At 31.4% G+C, this 15,960-nt stretch overlaps 1 protein-coding gene across 1 annotated transcript; it reads right to left on the bottom strand.

The window, feature by feature from the left end:
* On the bottom strand, nucleotides 1-9,828 carry LOC112762663 (uncharacterized). Its single transcript, XM_029294217.1, has 9 exons — nucleotides 9,738-9,828; nucleotides 7,665-7,739; nucleotides 7,322-7,462; nucleotides 6,737-6,961; nucleotides 5,918-6,356; nucleotides 4,883-5,811; nucleotides 3,476-4,693; nucleotides 2,744-3,341; nucleotides 1-91 (listed from the first exon to the last, which is right to left on the bottom strand). Exons 1-9 carry the CDS (start codon nucleotides 9,826-9,828, stop codon nucleotides 1-3), a joined length of 3,807 nt encoding a protein of 1,268 aa, XP_029150050.1.
* Nucleotides 9,829-15,960: the final 6,132 nt, after the last annotated feature.

Genomic DNA, 15,960 nt, shown 5'->3' with positions numbered 1-15,960 from the left:
TTATAATTGAAATGGACTAATTTGGGTATTATTAGGCAATTCCAGATACCAATTTGAATCAAATTCAATCTTGGTACACATCAGCATATAGCTGGAATGCCCACATGGCAGTTCACGTTCCACATCAGCAACGTTTAGACGGCACTTCTGCGAAGGACTAACAGAGATGCACGTTTTTGAATTTCAGGGATTTAGTTGGTCATTTTTAAAAATCAAGGACTAAATTGAATAACAATTTAAAATTCAAGGACCATTTTGGACATTTACTCAATAAATTTATCACCGATGAACCTAAGTTAATTATTATTTATTAGTTTAATTTAAGCATATTTCATTTGTTTGTAAAAGTATTAGTTTTTATCAACTTTTATTATGAGTGTATTTAAAGTGATAAATTGTTAGATTTAACCTAACACTCATGAAGGTATTTTCCTTTCAAACCCTAAGCTGACATTATGCAACTTATCGCACTGTGAGGACAACTTTGCTGGTTATTATATTTGAGTCCTCAACGGGTTAAAAATAATCAAATAAAAATCACTTATAAAATAATAATCTTAGTAAATAATAATCATGTTTTAATTTTATCATTTTGCATGACCCACTTTTTAATGAAATCATTGTTGATTAGAAGTGACTAACTTCTCAATTTATCTTTTATAATTTTCTTAACGATGAAAAGTTCAAATCCACTAAATAATGCTTGAAAATCTCAAGCAAGACTGTTTTTGTTTCACTTTTAAACACTCTGTTCAATTTATTTTTCTATTTTTGGTTAGACATATTCTGTTTAGTTTAATTTATATATATAAATTGTTAAATTGAAGTTATTTTTGTATAAAGAATTTGTTCTAAGTATATCTAATTATTTTTAGAAAAATTTCATCTTGTCTTTTTTATAAATAAACTATATGTCAAACTCTAAAAAATACTAGATGAGATAAATTTTGTAAAAGATATTTTGACGTTCAAGTTAATAATAATTTAAAAAAGTGAATAAGAGTGACGTAAGTGAATATTAAGTTTTTAAATAATAGTTTACCTTTAAATTTACTTTACTTATATAGACTATTATGTTAAAAATGTTGACGTTTTGAATATGCTCGATTAACAATTTATAAGCAACGAATGTGGTGGAGACCACAACATTGTTGACATAAACCTTTACAATTGTTTTGACTAACTAGTGTTAAACCCGTGCGATGCACGGGCTTATATTTAAATTTGATAAGTTAAATTAAAAATAATATTTTATAATCATATGTTTTTTTAAATTTAGTATAACACTATCATCGTCGTTATATAATAAACGTGTTAAATATGTTGTTTTATCTTTATTCAAAGTAAAATATAAATAGAAGAGTTTGAAGTTTATAATATTCTTAAACCATAAGGAGGGAGACATGAAAAAAATAAGAACATATATAACTGTAATAATAGCATGTTAATTTTACACTAAATTTTATATAAAAAGCTAATAAAAATTTATCGATCGATAACCTAGTATCTTACTAACTTCATTAGAAAAGCAATTGGTATAGGATGTTGTGCTCCTTGTTACACATTTCATTTCAAATCTGAAAAAAGAGTTATAGATAAATTAGTTATATCTATAGTAAATATTTGTACAAAAGTATAAATCATAACATGCTATTAAAATAAAAATAATATTATTCTTACCTAAATATTATTAAAAACCTCTTTGAACACGACATTTGTTGTTGATGACTTTGGATTACCGTCTTCGTCTAGAATTAAAACCCTGAGGCCACTGCGACTCTTAACTCTTGACAAAGCAACATAAAGTTGTCTATGGGTGAACACTGATTTTAGCAAATAAAGCCCTACATGTGATAATGATTGACCCTGACTCTTGTTAATGGTCATTGCAAAGCATACTGTCAATGGAAATTGTCTCCGTTGGAACTTAAATGGCAATCCTGAATCTGAAGGGATCAAGTTCATTCTTGGAATGTATACTTTATCTCCAATATTTCTACCGGCCACTGCCGTCACTCCAATTAGGTTGCTGCCAAGTTCGTTAACTATTAATCTTGTCCCGTTGCATAAACCTGAAGTTTGGTCTATGTTTCGCAGTAGCATTACAGCGACTCCTGACTTCAAAGTCAACTTGTGATTTGGTAGTCCCGAACATTTGATATCATTTAGGAACTCTGGTGTGAACCACTCTTGTTGTATATCTTCATTCTCATCAGCTTGACATGTTGTGTCAGATCTCAAATACTCCTTTTCCATCCCTGGAAAGATTGTCAAGACAAAATCGTTTACCTTCTCGACACTCTCAAGCGTGGGTGCAAGAATTGCCCTACTCTGAAAATACCTGTAATCTGACATGTTTTGCAACAAATTTGGATATGCAAAGTCTACCAAATGAGAGAGAGGGTCATCAGTAGTTGTAATCAATAGATCATTTGGAATTTCAACTTCTGATTCATCACCAACAACAGAGCCAATATTTTCATTTCCAACATCAAGTATCCAATTAGCAAATCTCTTCATTTCACCTTCATCTAGATCCGAAGAAGACATTAGAAGCCTCATATTCGTATGCAGTTTCAAAACCTTATAAAATGACCACAGATGGGATGAGTTAATAGCAGATGCCAATATATCGTGTCTACTTCCTTTCGGAATCACCGGAAGTATCTGTCTGAAATCACCTCCTAGAACAACAACCTTACCACCAAATAGTTGATGTGTCTTATGTTGATCGGTAACTGACATAAGATCCCTGAGCGTCCAATCAAGTGCTTCAAAGCACATTTTATTGAGCATTGGAGCTTCATCCCAAATTATTAAGCTACTTTGGATGAGCAGCTCAGCCTTCAAACTGCCATGCTTGATGTTGCAAGTAGATTCATCAGTAATTGTAATGGGTATTGAAAATCTAGAATGAGCCGTTCTGCCACCAGGTAGGAGTAAAGAAGCAATTCCACTGGATGCGACATTTAAAATGATTTTTCCTCTAGACCGAATAGCAGAAGAAAGTCCATTCCAAATAAATGTCTTACCACACCCACCATGCCCATAAACGAAGTAAAAACCACCAGAGTCTGTAATAACAGCATTGAGTATCTCATCAAATACTAACCTTTGCTCATGAGTCATCTTTTGTTCTGTATATAAGTTTGTATGAGTAAAGTCATTTGTGTCATATGCTAACTCCTCCTTTATTAGCTTATTCTGAATAAGGCGAACATGAGACATCTCAGGATATGGCATTAATTGATAGTCTCTTAAAGATCTCGCATTGTTGTTGAGTATCTTCTCAATCTCAATAAGGCAGAGGTTTTTCAATTCGTCATCAGTCATGTTTAGTCCTAGAAAAAGCACATAGTGGTTTTATGAAATATTTAATAAGTAATTCTAAAATAAAACTATTAATATTATTAACAAAAATAAAGATAATAAGAGAATACAATCTTGATATAAAAAAAAAGACATAGTAAAATACCTTGGTTTTTCAAAGCTTTTCTCCTCTCATATAGTATTCCATCAGCTAATAATGTCCAAGTTGCATTCCAAACACGCTCTGGGTTGCTAATGCTATTAGATATCAGTAGCATCGCAAATAATTTTCTCAATTGATGACCAGATGCAAGTTCAGCTACCTCATTAATAGCTGCAATGAATTCCCTATCATCGCACAGTAGTCCCATGGAATAGCAAGCATCTTGGAAGCTAGAATATGTAATTCCATTAACTGTCCTAATAGACTCATATGTTGTGCAACCTCTCTGAACAGCTAACAAAATTCTCATATAATAAATATCACCTGTACCCGGTGGAACATAATTTAACCTCCCGATAGAATACCCTCTTTTGCGTGGATGCCATTCCCTTGATTCTCTATCATAAACAAATTGATTTGGAAACTCAGCATACGTCAAAGTTTGACCTGCTTCAAATTTTACATTGGCCTCCATCCATACTAAGAACATTGTACATTTTCCTTCCTCTTCTTCCACGATTTCTTCAAGATCGTCATCATCTTTAAAGATGATATTTTGCTCTCCAGGCAAATGAAAGGTTAATCTCATCACTGAAGGCCACCTTTGATGAATATCATACGCTAAGGTTCTCCACACAGCCTCACATGCAGACAAATATCTGCAATCATAAAATTGTTTGATCTCATCAATAACTTGAGCATCCTCTCCACTGGAAGCTTCCTTTGTAACTCCAACTGCTACCCTGTCTGGACCTTTATTCATGTACTTGAACAAATATTTGATAGCATTCGACTTGTTGCAGTACTCTACATTAACATGCGCTTGATAAGACATCAGCAGATATGCATTGTATGGAACCACATTTCTATTATCCATATGGACTCCCTTCTTCTCAGTAACCACCCCTGTGTCTCGTCTTCTATATGATGGGTATCCACTATCATCGATAACTGTGGTTTTACTGAATGTCTTGGGATAATATTTGGTGCAGTACCCATCTTTCATGCAGGAAGATTTTGAAAATGCTCTACCACTTGGTCCATGAATCATATATGTAGATACAGCTCTAAACAATTTTGGGTGCTGAACAGGATCTGGCAACTCTGAAGATATTAACTGATCAATTTGAGTTGTCGTTGTTATCTTATGGTCTCCACTTAACCATAAAAGAATGTGAGCATGTGGTAGACCTCTTTTTTGGAATTCTACCGTATACATCCCTTATACCAAAAAGACAAAAAAAAATTATATGTTATATTTAAACTATCTATTTTATGTATGTGCTTTGATAAATTAAGGGTGATAATAAAAAATCAACAATATGTTAAGTAAGAAAATATTTTGCCATTTATTTTATAACAATCTAAAGGAATATTTCTCAAAAAATAAGGTTGGATGATGAGCAATACCTGCATCTAGCACTCCAAATGGAATTCCTTGCTTAAGATCCGAGATTATCATGTCAAGCTTAATTTTGAATACTCTACACGATATATCCGGCCGGTCTTCAACCTTTAAGTTCCTTGGATTGTTAACCCTGCCAATCTCTTGCCAACTTGAATTACATGTCATTGTGATGAAGAGGTCTGGATATCCATATTTCTTACAAATTGCCATAGCATCTTGACAATTATTAAACATGTATCTCATGCCACCAGTGAAGGACGCAGGTAGGATGATACGTTTACCTGCTTTAGAAGCACGTGTCTCACCCCTAACAACTGCATCTTGAATCCCTTTGTATATATCACTCCTCACCTTGGTTTGGTTGTTTCGATAGTAGGTCAACCTTTGTGCTTCAATCATAGAAAAGCAATCAACCAAGAACTGCTGAAATAATCTTCCACCATTGACAATGGTTGCATACTCGACCTTTCTCTCTTGTATTCTAAATGCTATGAACTCCCTTAAACTCACACGCTGTCTCTTTCTATTTTCATCAGCCCTATGAGATTCTCGCAAAGGAATGTCTTCTTGGTAGCCATCTTCACCGTAAGGAAACATCATAGGGTACTGAAGAGGAATAAATGCGGTGTGTGTCTCATGAATCCTTTGCAGATGTCTGGACTTTAATTGAACTATAATATCACGTCCTGCATCTCCAGAATCAAAATCTCCTACTATTAGAGCTGCGACCTCGTTAGAAGATGGTAAATTGTAGACTCTTACGTCCTTTGATCTTTTTCGGTACAACCGTAGCCTTATATTTGCGATATCTCCTTGATTCAGGTAGTTTCTCACTATCCTAAATGTGTGAGCAAGAACATTATGTTGATCGATCATGTCCTTGAGATCTAGAACTAAGGACTGGTCAATGTTGTTGTTGTTTGTTCTTGAACTGTATAAAACATCAATTGAAAAATATTAGTATTCATAATTAACCAAAATCAAAGTACGAACTACCTAAATAAATTTTTAATCAGTTTGAAATGCATGATACAAACCTGAAAATCTCTATCCTGTTTGAGACCTCATTTTCTGTATCATAAATATATAACTGCGCAAATTTTGGTCTTTGTCCCTCAATTGGCACCAAGCTTCCAATTCTGTGGTAGTTTTGTCCACTCACAATGAACTGGGGAGGACCTTTTCCATCATTGATAGAGGTCTCTATTTTACCTCCGAGGGACGTGAAGCAAAACATGCTATTATAAGTTCTTATATTATCCTTAAAGTGTTTGCTTCTCTGGTTTGCTCCAGATATTAGACCTTGCAAGAGCTGAGGTAGACGTTGCAAAAACGGCAGTTGTACCTTCCCTCGCATACAACATATTGAGAACTCAATATTGGATCCTGTTTTGGACTTCTCTGATCTCTCCTCATACCACATCATGGCGTCGCAATGCCGACAAAAAAATTCTGGGTCACCAATATCTATCACATCTAATAATCACCAAGATAATAAATTATGTTTCAGTTATATCTGCAAAAAATACTTTATATAAAAATATATCTTTCTTTCACCATGTTAAGTATAAAAATAATATTTATAAAAGATTACCGAAGACTGTAATTTATAGATTAAAAAGATGAGATCATATAATACAATTTCATTGTGCCAACCTCAAGGTTTAAGTTTTACATGCACGTTAATCAAACAATAAGAATTACAATATATCAATGTTCAAATACAAAAATTATAATATATAACCATATCTTAGTTTGAATTTTAAAAACTTGAACACTAAACGATAATTTTTTGTTTATAAAAAGCATAACAATAGTAAATAATAAAGTGCTGATATTGCTACTTCTTAGATTACCTGTATTCTCAGCAACATCGAATATGGCTGGGTATTCAATTTGCACAGAATCATTTAATATAGTCATGTTTTCAGTAATATCCTCAACTTCTTCAAAAATTTTTGAAAGATTTATAGCCAATTCCTTCAAGAATGTTTTTCTTTGTCTCAGGTGTCTTCCTTTTTCAGCTATGCACACTTCTTCTAATTCTTTAGTATCTAAATTTGAATTAGATGTACTTACTCCTGTAATCATTAGAGATAATAAATCAAGCACTTTATATTATAAAAAAAGAAAAATGAATATATGTTAAATGTTTGAATCAGCTGAGTTATGAATATATAATATAAAAGTAGTATTAAAGATAAAGGAAGTAAAATTTTAGCTTTGTGATAATTACAATCTATTATGCTTATCTTACTATGTCTCTTTTGAAGTAGCATAGTCTTCCTATTCAGTCTTGCATCCCTTTGCAATCTAATTCGATTTGAGTACTCCAATGAATCTATAATAATTATTTAGCATATACCAAAGATTATTTTTAATAGACCAATTGAAAAGTTAAATGTTTGGTCTTTAAGTAATAAAAGTATATATTAACATACGCTGGCTTTGCAACTGGTCGATATTGTTTGATGTTTGTTGAAGCTGTTGTTGACTTGTCTGATGACATGGGCTATCATATGCTTCGCGTGTGATACCTGAATTACTAATATCACTAATATTGGAACATCGTTCTTTTTCACCTACAAAGTGTAGATTAGTAGTTGGAGACCTTGATCGATATGGTGGTGGGTTATTATCTAATAAGATAACTCGAGATATTAGTTTTTTGAACATATTTTCTGTTAAAGTTTATAATTGAATAAAAAGTAAAAAAATCAAAATACATAAAGTGCATGTACATTCACATAAGTAAGTTCCAAAAAAAATTATCCAAAAATCAACCTGTATTGATGCTATTTGTAATGTTCGACAACACCGATTGAAAATGCACATTATTGGAATCATCACTCGAATTTCCTGTAATTTTTTCATAAACAAATTTAGTAATATATTACGAAAATAATGTAAATTAATAATTTATTACTTGTCAATAGCTAAATAATATATAGAAAATATTGTATTTTATGGGCTTTCATTCGGCCAAAATATTTTTTTGTATGAAGTCTACCTTGAATTGTGGTCCGCTTTGTATTTTCTTTGTCCTTTAATATCAATTTTCTCTTCAATCTTGCTTCTCTTTAGACTTCTTGCATCTTTCAATATATACCTGAAAATACCAAATAAATAAATTTTTTAACCCATTAAAAATATATATACATTATACCTAATACATTTTTATTATCAATTTTTTTATATTATTAAAAAAAAATAAAGTACACAGGAGTACACATATGGCAACGTTTATTTTTGGTATACATATCCATCAAAACATAGACACGGGAGTACATAGGAGTACATGTATGGTGTTTGTTTACTGAGACAAAAATGATGAAAGACATGGTCATACACAAACATCCATTAAAAACATGTATTTTCTGTCTCTCTGAAATGCTGAATATGAAATTAGTGTCTTCTTATGTCTATGTAAAATAGCATAGGTTTTATTTTCATTGGCTGCTTTAATTTCCTTTTTATTCTCATTTATTCAGTTACGTAAACATATTTTACAAAAAATAATATATATTTTTTTCAAAAGTATCTTTTTTCAAATAAATATAAGTTTAATCTCACGATCAATAAATTCAACTTACAGTTAAAATCTTTTTTTTTCATTTTCTTGAATAAAGAGATTGAAAATGAATAACTTATAAGTAAAAAGAGAGAAAAAGATGAGAGTACCTCTATTATTGTGCTGAGATAATTTAAAAAATAACAATGTAAACGAGGTAAACAGACAAAATTTATAAATGTGACAAATAAAAAAAATTTAAATTTAAAAATCAAAACGGTTAAGAAGTCACTTAATTAGGAATTAGTATTAGAATTTTAAATTTTAAATTTTTAAATAGAGTTTCCTAATTAGCTAGTGCAAATTTAAAATTTTTAAATAAACTTTTTTAATTAAACGTTTGTTGTTTATTAAGAATATAGAAATTTGTTAATTTACAAATAATTTTTATTAGTTTCGTCATAAATAGTATCAAGAGAACAACTTCATCCACTGCTACTACTGCTCCACATCCAACTAAGATTTCAAGAGAGACTATTCAGGGAGCTAGTGCAGCAACCTCTGAAAAACTGGCCTCCTTCTTGAAATTTGTTCCAACTCCAGGATTCAACCCACCGAGAAAAAATGTCTAACTAACACAAAGTGTAGTGGCTTTTTGAGTTCATGTTATTGTAGTTGAATGCTATAGTTAAACAATGTGTCTTTTTGTAATGTAACCTTTGAAACCTGTATGCATAGCCTTTGAATGTTGTTATGGCCTATGATGTTTTGGGTTGTGATAGTATGTTATGCACAATGTGCTTTAGTACAAACAACACTTGTTCCATATTCCGGAATTAGTTATGTTATGTTAAATTAATTTCATATTAGCTTTGTTGCATGTTTTGATTTATCTCTTTCTGGTTTAATTGAACACAATTTTAGCAGAACAAGTGCAGCATCAAGAGTTGAACTCATGTAAAATTAGTGTTTCATTTCATTCCATATTCATCAAGACATTATAAACCACTTAAGAAATTTAAAATTTAATAACATAATCATCATTTATTGAATATAAACCCCAACAAGCTAAAACCTAAACAAACACCAAAAGTAACTACAAAAGCCAGCAGCACCATTGTCATCATATTCACGGTCTTAACATCACTCTCCAAGGTTATCATCCTCCAATTTAACTCATGCAAAACTTGTTGTGGAATGGGTGTTGCACAAACTAGCTGGTTCTTCACATCCATCAGCCCAGCGAAAAAATTACAATGGATTCCATACTGCAGAGTAAAAAACGCAGGTAAATCCAAACTCAAAGTGAAACCATCTTAACATTTTCTTCACAGCCATGACCTTACCTCCCCTATTGCGCATTCCTTTGTTGCCATAAGGTCTGCTTGCAGAGTTGTTCCTACTTGAGCTACTTTGGCTTCTCTCGCCACCACCCATCATCACTCACACAAATGAGAAATCAATTTTGATTTTAGGGCGAAGAAGAGAGGTCGAAGAAGAGAAAGAGAGTCGAAGAAGATAAGGACACAACATACAGTTCGAAGAAGAGAAGACAATTAGGGTTTTATAATTGAAATAGACTAATTTGGGTATTATTAGGCAATTCCAGATACCAATTTGAATCAAATTCAATCTTGGTACACATCAGCATATAGCTGGAATGCCCACATGGCAGTTCACGTTCCACATCAGCAACGTTTAGACGGCACTTCTGCGAACGACTAACAGAGATACACGTTTTTGAATTTCAGGGATTTAGTTGGTCATTTTTAAAAATCAAGGACTAAATTGAATAACAATTTAAAATTCAAGGACCATTTTGGACATTTACTCAATAAATTTATCACCGATGAACCTAAGTTAATTATTATTTATTAGTTTAATTTAAGCATATTTCATTTGTTTGTAAAAGTATTAGTTTTTATCAACTTTTATTATGAGTGTATTTAAAGTGATAAATTGTTAGATTTAACCTAACACTCATGAAGGTATTTTCCTTTCAAACCCTAAGCTGACATTATGCAACTTATCGCACTGTGAGGACAACTTTGCTGGTTGTTATATTTGAGTCCTCAACGGGTTAAAAATAATCAAATAAAAATCACTTATAAAATAATAATCTTAGTAAATAATAATCATGTTTTAATTTTATCATTTTGCATGACCCACTTTTTAATGAAATCATTGTTGATTAGAAGTGACTAACTTCTCAATTTATTTTTTATAATTTTCTTAACGATGAAAAGTTCAAATCCACTAAATAATGCTTGAAAATCTCAAGCAAGACTGTTTTTGTTTCACTTTTAAACACTCTGTTCAATTTATTTTTCTATTTTTGGTTAGACACATTCTGTTTAGTTTAATTTATATATATAAATTGTTAAATTGAAGTTATTTTTGTATAGAGAATTTGTTCTAAGTATATCTAATTATTTTTAGAAAAATTTCATCTTGTCTTTTTTATAAATAAAGTATATGTCAAACTCTAAAAAATACTAGATGAGATAAATTTTTGTAAAAGATATTTTGACGTTCAAGTTAATAATAATTTAAAAAAGTGAATAAAAGTGACGTAAGTGAATATTAAGTTTTCAAATAATAGTTTACCTTTAAATTTACTTTACTTATATAGACTATTATGTTAAAAATGTTGACGTTTTGAATATGCTCGATTAACAATTTATAAGCAACGAATGTGGTGGAGACCACAACATTGTTGACATAAACCTTTACAATTGTTTTGACTAATTCTCCAAGCAGCTAGTGATGACGTGTAAAAGAGCTATGGTGTGGTTATGTTGAGAATCTTATATCTTCTGTTTTTATTAACTCATTGAGTTATAACTAACTTTCTCAAAATTATAGGTTGAGACCACAACCCTCAACCTTGACCTGTGTTGTCACAGGCCGAGTTTTTACGAAGATCTAGGTATAACTTGTTAAATGTAGTTGTGTTATAATTTGATGAGTCGTAGGTGGTAGTTTGAACAATTTTTCATTATCTTGGTCACCTTGAGATTTGTTATGTTTATCTCCTTCCTGATTTGAATCTTGCTTTTCATACCTCTGAGCTTGTCAGAGTTCCTCTATTTCTATCTGTCCAGCTACTTTTTCACAGAATTCTACAAAAGTCTTCGACTTGGTAACAATAATAGTCTCTTATAACTTGCCAGGGCAAAGACCACTTTTAAGAGTATGGAGGTGAACGTTAGGATTGAGGCTGGAGATCTCCATTGCTATTTTGTTGGCCCTCATCATGTAATCTTGGAGGCTTTCATGATGGTCTTGTTTGATTATAATGAAGTAGTCGAAATCATAGGCATAGATGTTGGATGCCATGAAATTACTGGCAAGCAGGTTGCCTAACTGCTGAAACAACAAAATCTACAGGCAAAGATGAACGTTAGAGTAAAGTAGCACCGCCTAAAAAGCTAGGAAAAGAACGTCAGAGAGTAGGGTCAAAAGCATCATTCAATAACATCATAGAACAAAATTTTGTGACATGTAACTTCGGATCACCAAATCCATCATATGGTTTGAGAACTGTTGGGAGAGTGAAGTTCGTAGGCAACTAGAAACCCATAATGTCTTTGGAAAAAGGGTTAGATTGTCTTAGGAAGAGTCGCTTTTGCAATATTCGCTTCTAAGGTATGGTCATTATGCCATGCGGATTGCCATCATTGTTATTTTTTTCATCGTCTTTGTCATTCAACTAACCATCTTAGTGTTAGGCTAGCTGTTCAACCATCTTTTGGTTTTCAACTTGTAGCGTCGCAACCATAGCCAACAACTCGTCCCTATGTTTCGCGTAGAAAGATGATGTTCGTCGGCCATGATCAATGCTCTGCATAAAAGAGGAAAAGAAAGTGGAAACAAAGAAAGTGTGGTGAGAATAAGACCAGCCTCATAGTGAGTGTCAAATGTTCTTGTATAGAGAGTCTGTCCAAGGTATCTCGTTGCTTCTATAGTAGACGTCATCCTGTCTTTTCCATAAACAAGATATATGCCGAACTTCAAAGAACACCGGATGGAATGGATATTTGCAGATATTACTTCGATACTCAAATTAACAATAATTTAAGGAAGTGAGTGAGAGTGACATAAGTGAGTATTTAAGTTTTCAGATGATGTTTTATCTTTTACCTTACTTTACTTTATATAGACTATTGTACTAAAGGTGTAGACATTTTGAATATGCCCGATTAACAATTTATGAGCGAAGTTAGTAGAAACAACACTAGTAATCCTAATGTCTATTTTAACTAGTTCTTCGAGTAGTTAGTGATAACATGTGAGAGAGCTATATATAGTACGATTACGCTTAAAATCTTATGTTTTGCCTGACTTATCAAGTTATAACTGATTTTTTTTAATTATAAGTAATGAACCAAAAATTTTGTTTGGTTTTCATTTACAATAATTTTTATTGTAGCTATTGATCATGATATATATTATAATAGAATAATTATAAAAAATAATTTTTAATTAATATTAATTAAATATTTATTATAAAAATATTATTTAAATTTTATTTTTTAAAAAATTTAAAATTTAAAATTTAGAATTTTAATTAAATTTAGGGTCTAGAATTTAAAATTTAAATTTAAAATAAAAAATACCTTTAAAAAATTAACTAAAAAAATAGTTCTTTTATTAAACTCGTTAGACCAAAGCGAGAATTGAGATTTTAGTATCTGAAATAATTTCTTAATTCTTAATTAATTGAATGGTTTTATGGCCGTAATATTTGACTGCTAAGATGTTATATAATATATATATTGTTATTAAATGTATTACATCTTTGATTATGAAAATATTCTGTAAATAATTTAAATTATCCGCTAAAGACTGTGTTCAGCTAACAAATCCAGCACTTTGTCTGCTATCCATTTTAAAATAATAATATGATCTAAAATAGTATATTTCAATTGTTTATTATCTACTAACCTGTCACAGTCAGATCCACCACTTCAATTTAATTCATACTATATAAATTATAAAATACCATTTGCAATTTTAGAAATAGACAATCTTATCGCCTTGCAAGTTTCAATCTCGAATATATTAACACAAACCTCAAAATAACACTCTACATATTAAACAAGTTAAATGTAATTTTCAATATAAAAATCGATGTGATTTCACAAACTGATATAATGTAATTAAATAAGTTATTAGCTAGGCTAATTTTTTTATTTATTTCCCTTATCAGTAGGTCAACTTTGCTTGGATCATAACCTTGAGTTTTTCATAAATATTTTAAACAAAAAAATGGATAGAAAAAAAAAAATCTACTAACTCTGCTTAATTATGAGATAGTAGTAATAATTATCATCATTTTATACATATATTTGGATTAAATTATATTATTTATTATTAATACAGATCTTTTTATGATCTGTTTGAATTTGTTTTCTATATAGAAATGATTTTAGCTCATTTTAAAACTTAAAATAGACTTATAAAATTATTAGAAATAAAAAAAAAAGTATATAAACATAAAAATTATCCGTTATACATTTATGTGTATTATATACTATTTCATATTTTTAACATAATAATTAGCAGCTAAAATACTAAAAAAATTTATAATAAAATGATCACAAAAATAAAACTTTTTGCAATAAACTAATAAAATATTTTCATAGTACAATAATAAAATATTTCATAAACACTAAAAATCAACTATTTATTTCGTTTTACTTTTACTCATACTTTGATTATATTATTTATAAAATTTAACTATAAATATAAATTTAATGATATTATATTATTTATAAATAAATTATATGTATTTTGAATAAGTATAACACTATTGATAAAAGTGAGTATGGAATAAATTTCTATGTTTTTTAAATATTTTTTTTTCTTTAATCAGGCTTAACTATTAAAAATCTCAAGCTATATCTTTTAAAATCTTGTATCTCATTAATAATGGTTCTATGCAGAGATATACAGAAATTTTATTTTATTGTCTAACTAAATATATAACGAACACATCAGCAAATTAACATGCTAAGTTAGAGTGCTAACATGATAAATTAATCTTTTTTGTTTAGACTTGACGAAAAAATGCTTGTAAAGACTGTATTGTATTACAGAAGTAAAAGACAGGAGTTGAAGTAGACTGTTTTTATTTTAAGGGAGTCAAATTGTCATTTTTAAAAAATAGACAGAGACCGAATTGATAGTTCATTCTCATTATTATACAATATAAAGTAGTGTTCATATTTTGGTCGAAATAACTCACGACCATAAACTTAGTAAAGATTGGACCATTTTAAAAAAGTCTAATAAGCATGCAAATCCAATTTCAAGATGATCATTGTTCCATCTACTTGACTTGTTTGGAGCAATGGGTTATATGACTCGCGACTCACCTACTTGCAGTGCAAGTAAAAAATTCTCACTTCACTACTTGTCTACTTTTAAAGGAGTTAAGTTTTAAAATGGTTCCTGAAGTTACACTCGAAGCTTAAAGTGGTCCCTAAAATTAATAGTTACTCAATTTTGTCTTCGAAATTACACCCGAAACTCATAGTAGTCCCTCAGGCAGTTTCCGCCCATCACTAGTCATCGAAAAGTTGAGGTGGACTGATTCCTATCATGTTGGCACGCCAATGGTTACTGGCATAGCAAACGAAACTTTTTTGTTTGCAATATGGTCCATTTCTCCTTTTAAATCCTTAATTCCCAAATTTTATTTCCTCAATTCTCTTTCTCATTCTCTTCTTCTTCAACCCCATTCTCTACTATCACTCTTCTAAATCCAATCTTCAATAACCTCTATTATATAATCTGTATTTCAAGTCATCGCCATCACCATCCTCATCAAATTCCTCATCATCACTCAAAATGTACCTCAATCCTTCAAGCCTCATCTCTTTGTCAGTCTCCTCAAACAAGTCTATCAGTGGCATCATCACCGGCTGCACCACCTTGTCTTCCTCTCCCTCTCCAACAACCTCCCCTGCAACAGCCACCTCTGCTGTCTCTTGTGCCGCAACCGCCTCTCTTGCTGATAGTGTCCTACTGCCATCTGCACGTGACCCGCCCACGTCGTCCTGCTCCTCGTCATCAAAGTTGTCCCAGAACGTCACCACGCGTCCCTTCCGAAATGGCTCTAACACCATGCCGGAAGAGTTCTGTCGCGAAAGCTGAGACTGGAGTAGCGCGCTGCTGGCAAGGGCTAGTTCCATTGGGTTGTCGGCGGTGAATGTGACCTCGGATGGGGAGCTGTAGCGGGTGAAAATCCGGCAGGAGAAGTTGGCCTTGGCTACGAGTGAAGGGGAAGGAAGGCTGGGACTTCATCAATGTTATCGTTGTTGTCAGCCATGTGGTGGTGGTGGTGAGTTGAATCGCCGTCGTTGGAGATGGATTGAAAGTGTTCGAGGGAGTTGGAACATTGTGTGTGATAAATTGATTGGTAATCTATAGAATTATACAAAATTTATTGGATTTTATTTTGTCTTGGTTATGAAATGATGTTTTTTTCTCTTATCTTTGGTACTATACCAGTTGAAAAATTTATACTATAATTTACTATGGTTTTGTTGATAAATAATTATT

The sequence above is a fragment of the Arachis hypogaea genome, chromosome 17 (genome assembly GCF_003086295.3).
Source record: "Arachis hypogaea cultivar Tifrunner chromosome 17, arahy.Tifrunner.gnm2.J5K5, whole genome shotgun sequence".
Classification (NCBI taxonomy): Eukaryota; Viridiplantae; Streptophyta; class Magnoliopsida; order Fabales; family Fabaceae; genus Arachis; species Arachis hypogaea.
This window is presented reverse-complemented; position numbering and strand designations above follow the sequence as displayed.

Bases quoted from the DNA above. Each gene is read 5' to 3' on its own strand.
- LOC112762663 (XM_029294217.1), bottom strand. From the start codon at position 9,828: ATGGGTGGTGGCGAGAGAAGCCAAAGTAGCTCAAGTAGGAACAACTCT. The intron at 6,357-6,736 runs GTAATCTAAGAA...GGTGATTATTAG, and splicing joins CGATGTTGCTGAGAATACAG to ATGTGATAGATATTGGTGAC. The intron at 3,342-3,475 runs GTATTTTACTAT...TGCTTTTTCTAG, and splicing joins AAAAGCTTTGAAAAACCAAG to GACTAAACATGACTGATGAC.